This window comes from Schistocerca americana, chromosome 2 (genome assembly GCF_021461395.2).
Source record: "Schistocerca americana isolate TAMUIC-IGC-003095 chromosome 2, iqSchAmer2.1, whole genome shotgun sequence".
In the NCBI taxonomy this organism is placed as follows: Eukaryota; Metazoa; Arthropoda; class Insecta; order Orthoptera; family Acrididae; genus Schistocerca; species Schistocerca americana.
In genome coordinates, this window is record NC_060120.1 from 521,962,311 (window position 1) to 521,975,812 (window position 13,502).

The 13,502-nt window shown below is 40.2% G+C and overlaps 1 protein-coding gene across 1 annotated transcript; it reads left to right on the forward strand.

The window, feature by feature from the left end:
* Nucleotides 1–3,816: 3,816 nt before the first annotated feature.
* LOC124596253 lies at nt 3,817–7,892 on the forward strand. Its single transcript, XM_047135325.1, has 3 exons — nt 3,817–3,932; nt 6,517–6,741; nt 7,413–7,892. The coding sequence occupies exons 1-3, from the start codon at nt 3,905–3,907 to the stop codon at nt 7,472–7,474; spliced, it is 315 nt and encodes a 104-aa protein (XP_046991281.1). The 5' UTR covers nt 3,817–3,904; the 3' UTR covers nt 7,475–7,892.
* The last annotated feature ends 5,610 nt before the right edge of the window (nt 7,893–13,502 follow it).

Genomic DNA, 13,502 nt, shown 5'->3' on the forward strand with positions numbered 1-13,502 from the left:
TGTTCTTTTTTCCATTTCCAGGAGTGTTATATATATATATATATATATATATATATATTACCGGTTGTTGTATGACTATTAAAAGATTATAATTAATGTTAGTCTGTTTGGGAATTTGGTAAACCTAGACTAGATATCTGGTGAAACAGTTGCTTAGTAATGCAAGATTAACTTCCCCAGACAGCTCACAGCTTTTAACCCGCTATTATTGAATATCTGTACACCTGTCATAGCAAATCAAAGTAACAACCTTACAACAACACTCGGCTGTCGAGCAAACGGAAGCTTGCCAGAGGTAACGGTAGTACTGCAAGGGCTCAGGTCGCGATGTTTGCATACCATTTTTTCACAAAAGGGTTGTGAGCCCTCTTGGGAATGCAGTTCACAAAACGCAGTTCTAGACTACACACTTAATGGGCTATAATATGCGTCTCTGATGTGCTATAAATATGTCAATAGTAGAACCTGTACGAATTTGAAGCGGGTCTGTCTCGTTGGCTCATTTCTGGAGTTTTAATTATTGGTCCATTGTTGTGTATGCTTTTGATTGCTCACAGAAATCTTGTACAATGTGTACTAAAATACCGCACAAGCCAGCAGAATTCATATCAGGTCGTCCTACCAGACGACGTCTAATCCATAGACTACATAAATGAAAGGTGGTGTAAATAGTCAGTGAATTCCAAAAACCTCATCCACGAGTCTCCACTGGCAAATGTTCTGTCAATGACGCCAGATCTTCCGTGGAAACCTAGTCATTCCTATGCACGGATACAATATAATCTGTGAATGTCTGTCATCCCTTTATATATCGGCGTAGATACTTTGAGCATAAAATGAAGGTCATGCCTGCTGGCTGAGATACATACGACCAATAATCCACCTACACTCCATAGATGAATGAAATGGGAAAGACCTCTATATAAGCAATCAACAAAATCCGTGCTTATCCAAACTATATACAAAGTACTGATCTACTATTGGAGTAGCATCTAATATACACTGGGGAAAAAAGTCGCGACACCAGAAATTATTGACGTAGAGGATTGAAAATTCTGGAATACATTTGACTAGACAACGTACGGAAGTGTCTGTCTTCGTACGATCGCAGGTTAACGTAACCGCGAAACAAGCCATTGCTGATACGTTAGAAACCGGTGGAACAGCCAGAATGTTGAATGTGAATACGCAAGCGTGTATGCATTATGCTCTTGGTTCGTTTGTACAGGGACGGTTAATACTGGCTGTGAATGAATCCGGAGTTGTCGTCTCATGGTGCTCGACTGGAGACGGATCTGGTGGTGGACCAGGCCAAGGCAACATGTCGACACTCTGTAGAGCATGTTATATTGCAATAGTGCTGTGTAGGCTAGCGTTAGTCTGTTGGAAATCACCCATGGGATGCTATTCAGTAATAGCAAGACAACAGGGCGAATCAACAGATCGGCATACAAATTTTGATTCAGGCTGCTTGGGATAACCGCGAGAGTGCTCCTGCCAACATACGAAATCGCACCCATGACCATGACTCCCGGTATAGGTCCAGGGTGTATAGCATTCACACAAATTGGTTGCAGGCCCTCAGCGGCCATCATTGTCAGTGATGCACAACCAACTTTCATCAGAAAACATAAAAGACATACTTCCTGACCTCCTATTAGCTCTCGATTCATACCACTGAAATCGAAATGTCAGTGGTTTGGGGTGAGAGGGCGTTTAGCTCGGAGCTCGGGTTTCACTGACCTGTTAACACATTTCGTTAAAACGAATGTCGCACTTGATTAAATATGGGAACGCTCTATCGATTCACCACTTAAAATGTGTATACAACTGATCTCCGAAGAGTCGTGAGGAGCATTTGCTCCGACTTTTATGCTGATATTTGCAATTACGTTATTGATTGTTTACTTGGAATCAGCCGAAAAAAGTATTACTCGTCTCTACTTTCAAGCGACCCTTAGTGTCGCCAGAAAGCGTCTGTTTCATACCCGTTACAGGCAAAATGAGTGTGTAAAAGAATCTAACATGCCCCTCTGACAGAGCGCTCACAGATTTCATCTAGTCATATATATATTACAGTGGAGAGCCAAAGAATTGCCGAAGTCCATCGGAACGCACAATGGACATGAATGGATGCAGGTGATCTGACAGGATGCTTACGTACGTGGTACCCGTCAGAGTCGTTTCTAGACGTATCACGCCTCCCATATCACTCCAACTGCCCACGTCCCACACCATTACAGAGCCTCCATCAATTTGAACGTCCGCTGCGGTCATACTGGTTCCATTGATTCATGAGATTTTCTCCGTACCCGTACACGTCCATCCACTCCATACAATGTAAAACGAGACTCGTCCGACCAGGCAACATATTTCCACTCATAAGCCTTCCACTGTCGGTGGTGACGGTCCCAGGCGAAGCGCAAAGCTTTGAGCCGCTTAGTCATAAGTGTACGCGAATGGATCTTTGGCTCCGAAAGCCCAAGTCGATGAAGTTTCGTTGAATCACTCTCACACTGACTCTTGTTCATGGCCCTACACTGAAATCTGCATCAATTTGCGGAGGTGTTGCAGTTCTGTCACGCTGAAACATTCTCTTCAGTCATTGTTGTCCCAGTTCCCCAGCCGTCGCGATGTTGGTGATTTGATGTTTTATCGGATTCCTGAAATTCACTGTACGATCGTGAAATGGTCGCACGGGATAATCCTCACTTCATCGCTACCTCGGAGATGCAGTGGCCCACCGCATAAGCGCCGGCTATATAACACCGCTTTAAAATTCATTTAAATCTTGATAACCTGCCATTTCAACAGTAGTAACCGATCTAACAACTGCATTAGACACATGTTGTCTTATACAGGCGTTGCTGTCCGCAACGCAGCATTCTCCCTCCTAAGATATCTCTGTGTTTTAACACGCATGCCTACGTCAGTTTCTTTGGCGCTTCAGTGCATATATTTATAACCGCACCGCACTTATTTCGTAGGTGTACTATCCTCTAGGCACAGGGCTCTCATCTTCAAAATGGAAAGCTGTTTGGATTGCAAAGTACATAGCATGAACGATCGGTGGCATCTATACATTTCATTTCTTCAGGATTTGAGCCTTACTGCATTATCAGAGGCTTCGTTGATAGAAAAAGAATCTTCATTTAGAGCCTGTGCGTAAACTGTCTTGTATTAATTTAAAAAAAAGCGTTATGAGCTGATTTAGGAATTAACTTTTTTACTAGAGCTTTCTCTTCTCAATCCACATTTAACGGGGACTGCCCACAAGACGTGTGTGACATATCAACTCAGCTGTGTTGATGCTCTGTGGCACTTAACTTACGTGGAAACACGTCTTTTTGTTTTCTCGGTTTTACTACAATGACACCGAATTGAGAGAGAAGTGACAGATACCCGTCTTCTTCCAATGACATCGAATGAAACTAGGAAATTTGTGGTAACGTCTTATGGGACCAAACTACTGAGGTCATCTGTCCCTAAGCCTACACGGTACTTAAACTAACTTACGCTATGGACAACAAATACACCCATGCCCGAGGGAGAACTCGTACCTCCGACGGGGGGATCCGCAGGGACCGTGACAAGGAGACTCAGACAGCGCGGCTACCCCGCGCGGCTACGTCGAATGAGAAGGAAGTGAACGGTGCAGTATGATAACCCGTCTTTTTTATCCCGGTTGTTGAAATAGCGTTGGTAATAAATAAGGCAGAGCGAACGATAATGCAGCTTGCCAAAAACAAGGAAAGTCAATCTGCTGCTTGTTGCTGCACCACAGTTCCCGGAACGGAAAATCAGAAAGGAACGGTACGATAACATTCGATGATGCCATTGGGTGTTTAAACATATATAAACGAAAATCTAAGACCGGCAGCAGTAGTATTTCTTATCGAGTGCAATGAAGGCTGCTCTGTTCTTTGTTGCTGGTAAGTATTGGCAGAATATATAAATTTTCTTTCACGATACACATTTTTTTTTCTACCTTCTTTTTACATGATTTCTAAGACAGCAATTCGCTTGAAAATCTATTTACACACTCGGAGAAGAATTGGTCACTGCCACAATTTTGAGAGATGCTTGTATGGAAGGAAACAAGAAAAAATTCCTTTGCACATGGACTATGAAATGCACACCTTAATGGGCATGAGCACCTGTTCATCTTGGCTCAATTGAAACACATCATGTCTACATAAGTTGTTTGCTATCTCGAATCATCCACAGAATGTAATAAAGTAATGAGTAATCAAATGAGATGTCGTAATTTTGTTGTTTTGTAGCAGCATGTACTATTCATATTGTCCCTGAACTAGAAAAATATTTTTTGTGACAGGTGTACCTACAGTTCCATAGTAAATGGAAACAAGGCACCTAATTCGAATATCAATGTTTGCTGATAGATCGTAGTGAGTTACTACCTGATCGTTAACACTGGAGTGATTACTGAGTGCAACAACGATATAAATTAAAAGAATGGGAATAAATAAAGTTTTGCTTTAGTTAGCCGTAACTGGGTATGCCAATGTCGTCTGCACGAATTTAGATTGCTGAGTAGAAAGGTCGTCAGCAACAAAAAGGGGCAAAAGTTAAATTTGATAAATAGCTAATCACGAAAGTACCGGGCAAGAAAGGTAATGGGGCAAAAAAATGAAGTGAACTCGCGTGAGCTTAGATGCGAAGACACGTGTAACATGAACACTGAAATCTAACATGCAATAATGTTAATTATAATTCTGCAACGACTAGCAACGGTCCATAGAAGCTATGCTGTATTACGTAATTCGTTATAATGCTGTCTGTTTTAAAATATGTTAAATCGTGGCCAAAACAGAGTACAGTTCTTTACCGGTTACTCCGAAAATGATGCCATAGAAACCGTCATTTATGCCAACTGTTATTTGCTAATGCTAATGCTACGTACACATATGCAATAAAGTCATTTACAGAACACAACATAAACTCGTAAACTTTCTTTGACTGTCAGTTAGCCAGCATACTTTTGTCAATAAAATATGAATTGAATTTGAATCACTTCCAGTTTGATCTTATTGTCAGATAGTTTGATCAACCTGGGTCTGTAAAGTTTGCTTTCAAGAATGTCCCAAAAAGTTACTATTGCGCTGTCATGACTGTTATGGAGCTATAAAAATACTGGCTATATCTTACTTTGCGATGCGTTGCTTCTGATGTAATGCTTATTACGAAATTCAGTATTGGCGGTAGGCTCCTCTTGATTAGTCAGCAGCTTGAATAAAATTTATGCGTACAGCAGTCTTCATTAATTCCAACATCTTCTTGCGATCATGTTGTGTGTCCATACACGTCCTGACTTAATTATATTTTGCCCGCCCACATACATATTGTAACACCATTTCGATAAAAATCTCCATTTGGCATTTGCGGACCGTCACACATGTCTCCACCGCACCATAGACGCTTCGCAACTCATCTCTGCCCTCTGTTCTAGGACTGCGTGCGTTCGCGACAACGATGTTATTTTTCCGTGAAATATATTCTTTGCGTTAGTTGAACATAATTTTTTTGTCTCTGGCAGCTTATTTATTACAACGATCTATGTAATTATTTCTTATTTATTCATGCAGCATACATTATATTTCGATGAAATTTAATTAATGACAAAATTCATAAGTAGATGTAGTTACGAGAAACTCATGAAAGGAAGTAGCTGAAAAATACATGAGACTTCGGGGATTACATATGACCTGCATTTGTGAGTCGTCGCTAAAGGTCATGCTCAATATGGTGTTTGGAACTGGCCTTTGTAATAAGAGGCTACCATTATTATGGCAAAAGTAGAGAAAAAACCACAATGTAAATGGTTTTCACAAGCTGTTCACAACACATACTGGTTCAGTTAGAATTAATGTATGTGCTGCACCTACCCAGAACTATCAATACGGTTTACAGTTTCCCAAACTGCTCATAGCTCTTACGGAAAGCGTTTTGAGCCCATTTGTACTGGACATTTCTAATGGCTTGATCCAAACTACCTCTCTAAGTATGCAGCACTTCTTTTATACCGAATGTATTGTGATCAGTAGTGGGCATGTGACACTTCCTCGTCGTACCCTTGACATTATCTTTCCCAGTATCCGTTTTGTTCTGTTAAGAGCAACATGTTGAGTTATATCAGCAATTAGGTACCAAAACAGTCTCGTGTTGTGGTACAAAACATCTTTTAGCATTCTACACAAGTGTCACAAATATGCCGTAATCTGCTGCTACAGCTTTCCTAATAACAATTACTTAGGATATATGTACAACTTAGAGTCTACCAGACAACAGAGTACCATTACCATCCAGAGGAGATAGATTTGCAAGTGGCAGAATTGTGGCACTAGTCATTTGAGTTGCACTTTATCTGCGTATATTCAAGCTAGCACATGGCAATCAGATTACCTGACAATAGTATCAGAGCGCTAGATGGTAAAGTTGCACCAACAGCCAGTAGACAAAGCTGCAATCTGTAATAATGTTCATTGTTTTCTATAGCATTGGTCGCAGTTGCGGCGGTATACGGACGACCAGAAGAGTCGACCACTGCCGCCATCCAGGGTGAGGAACAGCCGTCCGCCACCATCCCGTCTGTGAGAGCATTGGTGGCGGCGTCGTACGCGGAAGAAGACGACGATACCATTTGTGTCCAGGCAGACAACAAGTTCTACTTGTATGCCAATTCACTGAAGCTGTATTCTTGCTACAACCTACTACCGAAGGGTAAGTTACTTTCCATAGCACGATTTTGTATCCATTGTTGACAAGATAACCACAAACTGCTGACTATAAAATTTTTGAAGGGTTCCAAAGTGAATGTGAGAATATGAGTTAGATCAAACCATCAAGGGAAAATGTTTATCCTTACGTTACACTTTAACGGCAAATTGTTACCTCTCTGTGAACAATGCAAGCAAGATACGGCACTTTACGAAATTGCAACTCATTGAGATTCTTCACCAAAACTATTCAGAGGAATTTCCTGCACATATTTAATCCTTTCTTTCCAGTTATTTGTTAGACTCTTAAATGTGATGCATTTTTTATCTTTCTACGATGTAGAATCTGAGTTCTACTATCCGAATTATATTATATAAAGGTACATGAAGTTCTCCATGGGCTTTGGTCTCAACATTTAGCGAAGAGATATTTTAATAGGCAATAGATATTCGTGCTGTGGGGTTTATTTTGACAGTACTGTGTTGCCTGTTTGGTACCTAGAGGTCTTCCACAATCTCACTGTTATGGCACCATAAGAGAGCGAAAAATGAAATTCATGCCATGTAAATAGTTGATGACTTATCATTGTGTTATCAGTAGTAAATGTATAATGGTATATATTTCTATTCATAGTTTCTAACTCTATTAAAATATATTTCTTCTATTTATTGTAGTTTACGTGGTGAAACCAAAGAGTCTTTGTAAACCAGTCCTGTCCGACTGTCCCAAGAACTAGGAGTATTGCAAGTGTGTCGGCTCATCCTGGAGGAGCTGACTCATCTAGGATTGAGTGAAGACGAGATGGCTGAGCTGTTGACTGAAGACATCAACAATTTTCACAGAAAGAAGTAAATTCCAAGAGTGTAGAACTTACCTCTTTCACTAGCAAGAAAAACTGGTGGAATCAGCATATCTTGTTTTGTGATACTTTCTGATTGCTTCAAGATATGCAATAAATCAGCTTTACAACCAGGCTACAAACTGAGTGGAAGAATTATTTTTTAAACATGGTTTAGCCTGTTGTATCTTTCTGTTGGACTTTTAATAGTTTTATTCTGACACAATAAAACTGTTCTTTCATGTCCTCAACTGTTATATATCAATTGTAGAACACATTTCCTAATCTGTAGCTTTACATAAATAGTGGCAAAGTATAACTGCATATTAATTATACAAAATACACAACATCCATTCATGCTAACCATGGACCATCCAAATACCCTGTTCCTGCCTTAACACTTTAACTGGAACGATGACACCGATGGACACTGCGGAGACTTATGACTGACACAGTGGCTTGTCCTTGCCTTTCCTGGATAACACATGAAATAGTTAAAAGCCAGAAAAAATGGTGTCTTCTCTGGCCGGCCATCCGACTGCTCCTGCTCCTCACCGATGGCCAGACCTGCACTCTGGGCAACACCATCGCCGTGCCACTGGAACGACGCCATCTGCAGCGTTACAGAACCCCTGGTTGCCACCCGTGGTAGCAACGCGGCCACATCCTGCCATCTGAAGTCGCCTCGCAAACTAAAGACGTATACACCTGCAGTTGCGATGCCGTAATATTTGTAGGGGACGCTGCATCGTGCCAGAAAATGGAGGGTATATATATAAGAATGTCTGCGCTCTATGAATTAGTAAAAATCTAGCAAAGAGTCGTTGTATCTTCACCAGGACCCTCCCCTGCTGTTGTCCACATCCCCCATCCTTGGCAGGGACAGCGGTCCAGTTTACATTTCTCTCTTTACATTTCACATATATTTAAGTACTATACTTAAATGACTGTTTATGAAATTAACGAAAACTTAATGCTGTTGTATTTATAAGGGATTTATGTGAACTCTTCACCTGTTATATAAATAAATGCCATTGGACAAATACGGAAGCAATCACAGCTGCATCAAAAATCTTCAGTTGGCTGTCTCTTGGAAGGCATTTTATGACAACTGTAACTGTATATGAACAAATTGTATGTAATTTCAGTGACACTTAACTGAAAGCTGACAAAAATGAAGTAGACCTTAATTACAGGCTTAGAATATAGAAATACACATCTGATAGCCCATGAATATCAGGAGATATAGACTGCTTAAACGCATGCTCAGGTAGTTCTGAACCACGTGGGCAGTAATGTTATTGGAGATAAAAACCGAACAAAAATATAACGCAGACTATTGGCGGTTGTGATATAGTCGGTATATCAAGCAGACAAGAAACCCATGCAAAGTAGACAAAATGCTAAGACTTTATTGAATATGGCGATGTAAATGATAAAAAAAATGAATTTACGAAATTCATCGCGAGTAGTGCGGAACATTTCAGAATGGTAACCGTTCCCTAGATGCAGAATAATTTTCTGCTACGAGGGCTTGCTGAAAAGAAATTCTTCAGAATTCTTTATTCTATTGTCTACATCGGCTGAAGAAATACATATCACGCATTTAGTCGACTTTTCCGGATCGATCACTCAAACTGCCGGTAAAAGACATCGAATTGTGAAGTCTAACATGGCGTTGTCTGACTTAACCTCGTCGGTGCCTGAGAAAAAACTCAGAAAACTAAAATCACGAATTCGAAGTATTCGTCCGCACGCAGAGCACCCTCCCCTTCAGCGTGACAGAGCCAGATCAGAAACGAACGTAGCGGCGTCTGCAACAAGCAGACGCCTCGGGTTTATCGTCATCCATCATCATACATTCAATTCCGACTTTGTCCCAGTCTGCTATCATCTGCTTCCATAGCCGAAGCAACACCTTTGAGGACTTCACTTTGATAGCAATGAAGTGGTGCAGGCAAGGTAGTACTAACGTCGACAATGTCAGACATTCTACAGTGATAGTATTAGCATACTGGTTTCTCGTTGCGAGAACTGTGTTCGTCTTTAGGGCGACTATGTTGAGGAGTAAACGTGTATATATGAAGAATAATGATGTAGAATGTTAATAAAGTCTGGTAGATTCGAGCGACAAGCGTCAGAGGCGATGAAGCTATGGAAAACATCAACACACTTGAAAGACTGAGGTCTGAATGCAAAATTAATAAACCATGTTTTAGACAATGTGGAGAACCCTCTCATAGCGTCTGTTGAGTGTTCAGTTGTATGTGCCGACCAATAGTATAAACAACTTCAGATCGATATAAACAACAACTAACTTCAGATCGATATAAACAACAACTGACATTGTGCAATTGGTGGCATCTCGGCTTAATTATAAATACCTGAAGGGAAACGTAATGGTAAAAAATATGCCCTATCATATTATAAAGTCTAGGCTCAGGCAGCTTAGTCTTGTTTTTGTACCATAATTTCTATATATGAAATGGAATGCGCATGTGAAGCCTGTCGTATAAAATACGAACGGATGTCTTTGATTTCCTGGCAGTCTATACCGAGGATATGCAGATACCCAGGACGCTTGAGGATCTCAGTGGTATACTCATAAACTGCTGTTGGTTAACTCATAGCGATGTCCTGATCCTGCTCCATAAAATTGTCTTAAGCACAACATGGTGTACTTGGCAGTAGGCAGGCCAATGTCATAATATGGTTTCTAACTACTCCACGTAACTGATTTATAATTTTTTGTTCTAATATCTAACGTAGACAATGAAGTACGTCTGGCCCCCATCATATAAGCTGTGTAGGATCCATAACGGCAAAATAAAACAGGCGATGCCTATAAGGGAATATTCTCATTTCTCCCTAGCTTGTAATAGGAAACCACAGACACGATAACAGTTGGAACTACCCCTTTTCATGTATTGTACAGCGGTTAACGAAACACATATTTTTGTGGTCATCAGCCTTAGAACCGGTTTGATGCACACCTTCCATAGCCCATGCCAAAATCTTTATTGAGGAGTACTACTTGCACACAAAGTTCTCAATTAGATTTTGTGTATTTTACAATTTCTGTCTTCCCCTAAAGGTTTTACCCTCTGTATTTAGATCTGTGGAATTTATTTCCTGATGTAATAGCAGACCTCGTATCGTCCATCATGTCAGCGTCCTCCACACATTCCTTTCCTTGCTGATTCTGGGTAGAACATCCTCATTCGTTATCTTACCAGCCCACCTATTTTTCTATATGCTTCTACAGCACCAGGTCGCAAATGATTCTTTTTCGGTTCCCTCAACTTCCATGATTCACTTCCATAAACTGCTGTTATCCAGATATACATTCTTCAAAATTTTTTCTCCAAGTAATGCCACTGTATCGTACTGGTAGACTTCTTTTGGACAGGAATGCCCTCCTTACCTGCACTATTCAATTTTGTGTCCTCCTTGCTTTATCTGTCGTTTGTTATATCCTTCCACATAGCAGACTTAATTCAGGTTGTTTCCATTGTAGTCTGCAATTTTGATGTGAAGATTGTCTCAAATCTCATTTCTACCACTCCTTATTACTTTAGTCTTTCGTCGGTTTACTCTCAATCCATATTCTACACGCAGTAGACTGTGCATTCCATTCAACTGATCTTGTGAATCTCCTGCTCTTTCACTCATGATAGCAATGAAATTAGTGAGTATTGGCATTGATTTCCTTTCATCTTAAATTTCAATCCTCCTATTGAACTTTGCTTCTATTTCTGTCATTGTATCTTTGATGTATAGACTGAACAGTAGGAGAGAAAGAACGCACCCTTTCCTTATATCGTTTCTAATGGTGCCATTACCTTCCCTACACCCAAACTGGTTGTCGTCTAACAGTTCCTCAATTTTTATCTCCGTTCTTTAGTTCATTAGTCTAGCAAGTAACTTTGTTTTCGTCTCCCATTTCGACTACCCTCTCTTCTTTTATGACATCAGACAATCCTGCCTCGAATTACTGACCTTAACCCTCGTGCTGGCATGCTGTATTTCATTAGACAAATGGGTGCTTGGCTAACTTTGTACACATGTGTAGAATATCTGTTTTATGTTATTCAGGTTAACAAGTATGAACAGAAACACTTTTTAATTTTAGTTCACTGAACTAAGATAAAATAAACATATGAGATAAATCGCTGTTAAGCCTAACGATACTAAAAGGAACTATCATTTTATAATTGTGTTGCTGTGTACATGAATTACCCCACATTAATAAACCACTCTGAACATTAAACAATGCTATTGCATCAGATCTCAGCCAAACGCCTAATCAGTTACTATCTCATAGAAAATTGTCTCATTATGGTAGTGTGATGTTAGCTGCGTACCTGGCACATTTCCTTGCACGGACCGTAATTTTTTTCTTGCCGAGCTCGCTGTTATTTTACTACCACACTCATATTCTCCTTTAACTCTTTCTTGTCTTTCCTTACCTACTACAGCGGTGCTGCCCTCCATGACTATTACATTTTAATTTCCCTTTACATACTGGATTACCTGTTCAAAGCCCTCATATACTTTTACTGTCTCTCCTTCTTCTTCTTGCGATGTCGTCTTATATACCTGAAATATTTTTGTTGACACTGAATTACTATTGATTCTGATGAGAATAGTCCTTTCTGTTCATGATGAAACCTATTACCTTGATAACATTTTCTGCTGCCGCTGAAATGACACTGTTCTCGTGTTTGCAATTCTCTTCACTTATCCTCACTGTAACTAGAATTAGGCTTCCTATTCACAATGTTCAAACTTCTGATATTCCACGCTCCGACTCATAAGCGACTGCTCTAGAATATCTTGCCGATGGAGAGATTATCATGACACTCTTTGAATTCCAGGCGACGTGTTTGTGGACGTACATAACGTAGTGGTTTCTATTGGCTTCTCCATTCTTATGCCGTTGTTCATCGCTGATTCTTCAGCCTTTTAAGGACAGCTTCCACCCAAAATACAAGAGGTTGCCCAGATCTCATTTTTCTTCTCCGCCCACTTTTTATAATGCTGTTGGCAGAACTAGGCTGACTTTTACACTGGAAATCTGTGGCCGTCTCTGCTAATGATTTTCATCAAAATTTTACTCGCTGACTGGGTTCGAAACCAGAACCAATGATACTTTGATTTCTAGCGAAAATCTCTACCCCTAGGCCTTAGTGATCTAGAACGACGGAAGACATATTTTAAAAAGAAAGCCTCATTCACTCCCAGGAAGGGTAGTTTTTTTCCTTTGGTTTTTATTCTCTGCAATGTAGTGTGGGCAGTTTGTAAGACATCCAACACACAGTGGAGCAGAGTTGACTTAGAACAAATATCACGAGACGACAAAGTGTACCAAAGCGTTGTCCAGTAGTGAAAAATGCAAACCTTCTGAACACCCGGTCGGTCAGAAGCAAAGTATTGGAGTTATTTTCATTCTCATTTATGGAAAATACAGTCTGGGCAAAATGTTCATTGCCTAGGGCTTGTTTGATTATCTCATATGAGAGATAAGTAGATGACTTGCTAAACAGTATAAGTTTCGTCTTCTAAAACTCTTATAGAAAGCTTAGACCCACGAATTTATGTGCTAGCGTGGCCTCAATTAATCATCAATTAAACATGACCTGATACGAGAGGGACTCACTTTGCGCAACGCATTTATAATGGACACGGTAACGAATTAATTGATATGCACAGAACCGACAAGTTGCAATAAACACCTGAATTTACTTGAAGTACATGTACGTAACTGCGGCTATAGCTCATCTTTGTGCACGAGGCAGGTTTTATTCAGATTGTTATCGTAGTTTACAATACAAGACTTTATATGAAAACATAAAGCGGTGCCTCACCTACATTAACAACAACTGACTTATATTGTGCCCTGGTGTGCTGAGAAGAACAGAGATGA

Excerpts from the sequence above, each read along its gene's own strand:
- LOC124596253 (XM_047135325.1), top strand. The coding sequence starts at position 3,905 with ATGAAGGCTGCTCTGTTCTTTGTTGCTG. Across the intron at positions 3,933-6,516 it reads TGCTCTGTTCTTTGTTGCTG|CATTGGTCGCAGTTGCGGCG; the intron begins GTAAGTATTGGC and ends TGTTTTCTATAG. Across the intron at positions 6,742-7,412 it reads CTACAACCTACTACCGAAGG|TTTACGTGGTGAAACCAAAG; the intron begins GTAAGTTACTTT and ends TATTTATTGTAG.